This window comes from Olea europaea, chromosome 3, assembly GCF_002742605.1.
Source record: "Olea europaea var. sylvestris chromosome 3, O_europaea_v1, whole genome shotgun sequence".
NCBI classification, from domain to species: Eukaryota; Viridiplantae; Streptophyta; class Magnoliopsida; order Lamiales; family Oleaceae; genus Olea; species Olea europaea.
Window position 1 is genome coordinate 40,309 of NC_036239.1, and position 5,388 is coordinate 45,696.

The window sequence follows — 5,388 nt, forward strand, 5'->3', positions numbered from 1 at the left end:
AAAATTCTAAAAGATCACCATGACTGTTATCCAAATTTAACACCCTGCCGTTTGCTTCATACATCCAAAAATAAAAATAAAAAATTGCACCCCGATACTATCTCTACTGAAAGGTAAAAGTGGAGACAAAAACACATCTCCGTACCTCATCCATTACAAGCATAGAGCAATCTTTCAAAACGCACACGCCCTTTTTCGCAAGATCAAGGATTCTTCCAGGAGTTCCGACAAGTAAATGAACTGGTTGATAAAGACGCATTATGTCATCTTTTAAGCTAGTTCCACCTGTAGAAACCATGACCTGAATTTTTAAGTGCTTCCCAAGTTCTTTACATACTTGCGACGTCTGAAGAGCCAATTCTCTGGTTGGGACAAGAATGACGACTGAAACAATGCAAATTGGTGAGAGGCCCAGCTGAGAACTAAATATAGTAATAGATCAAAAAATTGTAGAAAATAAAATAGAAGCAAATCTAGAAAACAAGACAGTATCGAGATCAACAAAATAGTTACCCATTAAGGCATCAAATTTACCACAGATGATCATACATCTAGGATCCTTACAAAACCTGTTCATTTATATATAAGAATAAAATCATAGAGCAGAAAAACAGAATTTACTCTTGCCTGTATGAAAGTACAATAACTGAAGATTTGAATAAACTGAAATCTTATTTCTCTTGGCTAAAAAGCCATGTTTATGTACACAAGTAGATCTCTACAAATAAGGAAATAACTAATTTACATCCTATCTAAATATACAACCAATCAATCATACTAATTTACCTCCTATCTAAATATACAATCAATCAATCATAACCAAATTAGATTTAATTATGACTGAAATAAGGAAATAATTGCTAATACAGCTCCTATTTCCACACTCCCCCTCAAGCTGGACTGAAGATATTTTTCATCCCAAGCTTGGAACTAAAGTCTTCGAATCCTTTCCAAGGTAGAGCCTTAGTAAGTATGTCTGCAACTTGGGAGTTGGCTGGTGTGTAGTTAAGTTTGATGACATTGTCTTCAATCTTCTCTTTAACAAAGTGACGATCAATCTCCACGTGTTTAGTTTTGTCATGAAGAATCGGGTTTTTAAATATGCTGATGGCTGATTGATTCTCACAAAAAAGCTTCATAGGTTCCTTGAATGCTACTTTGAGTTCTTCAAGAAGTCTTCTAATCCACTTTCCTTCACATATGCCTTGAGCCATAGCTCAAACCTCGGATTCAGCGCTGCTTCTTGATACCACCGATTGTTTCTTGCTCCTCCAGGTGACTAGATTTCCCTCACATAGGTACAATAACCAAATGTAGATCTTCGGTCTGTAACCGAACCTGCCCAATCAGCATCACTGTAAATTTGCACCTCTCGGCTGGAGCCTTTGTTGAAGAATAACCCTTTACCAAGGGTTAAATTCAAGTATCTCAGGATCCAGTTGACCGCTTCCATGTGTTCTTCTCTTGAGTCATTCATGAATTGACTTACAACACTAACTGAAAAACTAATGTCTGGGCGAGAATGTGAGAGGTAGATGAGTCTGCCTACTAACCTCTGATATCCACTAGAACACCCATCTCTGCCATTTTAAACCTTTTAATATTCACCATAGGAGTGTCCACTGGTTTGCATCTTAGCATTCCACACTCGTTGAGTAAATCTAAGACATACTTTCTTTGTGAAACAGAGATTCCTGTACTTGATCTTGTCACTTCCATTCCGAGGAAATACTTGAGATTTCCTAGATCTTTAATCTCAAATTGGTTAGCAAGAGTCTTCTTTAGCTCAACCATCTCATCTGTGAAATCACCTGTAACTATTATATCATCCACGTACACTATTAGGACGGACATTTTACCTTCTAGTGATCTTTTCCGAGCAAGGTAAGATCAGCTTGGCACTGAGAATAGCCATGAAGTTTTACCACATTTGTAAATCTGTCGAACCATGCCCTCGGTGATTGTTTAAGTCCATAGAGAGATCTTTCTAGTTTGCAGACTTTGCTTTGTGTGGCTTGATTTTCGAAGCCTGGGGGAATCTTTATATACACTTCTTCTGGCAGGTCTCCGTTTAGGAATGCAATCTTCACATCTAACTGAAATAAGGGACAGTCTAGGTTAGCAGCTAGAGACAGCAGAATTCTTATAGTGTTGAGTTTGGCAACATGAGCAAATGTCTCTTGGTAATCAATATCGTAAGACTGAGTAAATCCTTTTGCAACGAGCCGAGCTTTGTATCTGTCAATACTCTCATCCTCTTTGTATTTCACAGTGAAAATCCATTTGCATCCCACTGGATTCTTCTGTGAAGGTAGATCAGTGACTTCCCATGTTTGATTATTCTCTAGTGCTTGAATTTCATAAAAAACAACTGCCTTCCACAATGGATCTTTGAGAGCTTCTTGGATGCTAGTAGGGACTTGGATAGCATCCAAACTAGTAACAAAAGCACGAAATTTCTGTGAAAGACCTGAGTAAGACATATAGTTATGAAGTGGGTGTCGAGTGCATGATCTTACTCATTTTCTTAGTGCAATGGGCCAACTCAAATCATCCTGACAAGGTTCGCTAGAAATTTCAGAATCGGTGTTACCTTCATTCCTTGGATTCGGATTGGACTGTTGATTGTGTTCAGGTAGTGTTTGAGGTTCTCCCTGATATTGATGTTGAGCCCTTTCTCTCCTAGAGTAGACATATAGCTCTTTGCTTGTAGCTAAATCTGACGACTGGGGATTAGGTGAGGATATAGGAGGAGTGGGATTGACACTTTGGACTTTGGCTTCCAGTGCGTTATTGTCAAACCTAGGGACCGAGTGGATTTGTGAAGACTCAATATCCCAAGACAAATATTCCTTTTCATATTCACTCTCCCCCTGAATGGTGGTACTGGGATAATAAGGTTGATTCTCAAAGAATGAAATATCCATGGAGTGATAGTATCGTTTAGTGATAGGAGAATAACACTTGTATCCCTTTTGATGTGGAGAATATCCCAAAAAGATACATTTGATAGCCTCAGGATCAAGTTTCCCACGATTGTGATGGTGACCATGAACAAATGAGGTGCAACCGAACACTTTGAGGGGTATTGTGGACAAAATTTGAGCGGAAGGAAAATATTTTAGGCGAATTTGGAATAGAGTTTGAAATTTGAGAACACGAGATGGCATCCAATTTATCAAGAATGTGGCAATGAGAATGGCATCCCCCCAGAAGTGTTTTGGAACATTGGTCGAAAACATTAAGGATCGTGCAACTTCAAGGAGGTGTCTATTTTTTTGCTCGGCAATACCATTTTGCTGTGAAGTATCGACACATGAACTTTGATGAATAATCCCTTGACTCAATAGGTAGTCTCCCAAAACATGTTTGAAATACTCCTTAGCATTGTCAGTTCTGAGAATTTGGATTTTTGTTTGAAATTGGTTTTGAATCATGATATTAAAGTTCTTAAAAACTAAGCTAACTTCTGATTTTTCTTTTAGGAGAAATACCCCAAGTCAATCGGGTATGATCATCAATAAAAGATACAAACCATTAAAATCCAGAAATGTGTTTGACACTAGACGGTCCCCATACATTACTATGAAACATTGCAAATGGATGATAGGGTTTATATGATTGTCTTGGAAAAAACACCGAGTGTGTTTTGAGAATTGACAAATTTCACATTAGAATAAACTTAGACTTTTATTCTTAAACAATAATGGGAATAACTTTTCAAGATACATAAAATTGGGATGACCTAATCGAAAATGCCAAAGTACGGCTTCATTATTTAGACAAAGAATGGAAACATTGAACAATGAACTCGGAAAACCTAGACTACCTACTTGTAAAGCTTGTCCACTTGGAGAGTTGTTGCTGCTTGTGATCAAATACAACCCCAAACACTCCCTAACACTGCCAATCGTCCTCTAGGTTTCCATATCCTGAAATTCACAAAGATTGTTGAAAAATTTAGTGACACACTTATAATCACGTGTAACTTCACTGACAGATAATAAATTGCAATCCAATTTTGGAACAAATAACACCGATTGAAGTATCAAATCTTTGGATAACTTCAATGTTCCATTTCGGCCACTTGTGAATGTGTTCCATCAGCAATTCGAACTTGCTATCCCTCCATGCATGGATTGAGATCAATAAATAGCTGTGGATTGCCAGTGATATGGTCAGAGGCCCCGGAGTCAACTATCCACACACTTGGATTTTTCCGTTTAGCATTTAGGGCGTGAGTGAGTGTACCTTTGTGGGCCACAAATCCGATGGCTATTAGGGATGAATGCAGGTTGTTTTGTTGCTATGCAAAGAGCTGTTGAAGCAATTCCAGTTGCTCCTTGCTGAAGAGGGAGGCTCCAATTGTATCTAGTTTTCCATCGGAGACGGTTGAGTTTCCCTTGCTTTCCTTGCGATTTCCTGTCCTTGCATCAACAAGCCTACCATGTAAGTCCCAACACTTATCTTTTGTGTGGCCGATTTTGTGTCAGTGGTCACATTTAGGTCTCTCCTTTTTGTATTTTCCATTGCCGAAGGAAGGCTATCTGCCTTGAGTAATGAAGGCTGAAGTTTCAAAGTTGTGGAATGCATTTTGTTTCCCCATCATGACCTTTTTTCGGCCCTCTTCGTGTTTTACTTCAGCGAAGGCTTCTCGGAGACTTGGCACTGGTTTCGTGGAAAGGATTCTTCCACATACATCATTAAAATTTTTGTTGAGTCCGATCAAGAACTTGTATAAACGTTTCTGCTCAACAAGTTTCTTGTGGTAGGATGCATCATCCGGACACTTCCACTTGTGTCCTTCAAACAGATCTAGTTGCTGGCTTGCTGCCAATGGTGGTTGAGCATACTGAAATATTATGTGACAGTGAGGTCTTCTTGTCGCTGATCATGGAGGAGACACTCAATGTCGAATAACTCCAAAGTGTTTTCCACATGTGAATACACCTCCTTCGCTGCTTCCCAGATTTCTGCAGCCATTTCGTACAGGAGAAAATTTCCACCTATTTCATTGGTCATGGAGTTAAGAAGCCATGACATGATTTGATTATTTCCGGTCTTCCATGCTCGGTAAGTGGGCTCTTCCTTCTTTGGCTGGGCTGTTTCTCCGGTGAGATACTCATCTCTTCCTTTGCCGGATATAATTATTAGAACAGATTGAGACCATTGTAAATAATTCTGGCCATTTAATTTGTGGCCAGTGATGGAGAACGACGACCCATCGATGGCTCCTGGAAGGTTGACAGAACTCGGGATGATTTCCGAAGACGAGGTCTTCTCAGCGGCCATGATAGATTTTTTATTTTTATTTTTTTTTTTTAGAGTCGGCTCTGATACCATGAAGATTTGAATAAACTGAAATCTTATCTCTTGGCTAAAAAGCCA

The 5,388-nt window shown here is 39.0% G+C and overlaps 1 protein-coding gene across 1 annotated transcript; it reads right to left on the minus strand.

Moving 5' to 3' along the window:
• Positions 1-1,279: 1,279 nt before the first annotated feature.
• LOC111390860 (uncharacterized mitochondrial protein AtMg00810-like) lies at positions 1,280-1,854 on the minus strand. The gene is made up of 2 exons (XM_023015993.1): positions 1,554-1,854; positions 1,280-1,512 (listed from the first exon to the last, which is right to left on the minus strand). Exons 1-2 carry the CDS (start codon positions 1,852-1,854, stop codon positions 1,280-1,282), a joined length of 534 nt encoding a protein of 177 aa, XP_022871761.1.
• Between the last annotated feature and the right edge of the window lie 3,534 nt (positions 1,855-5,388).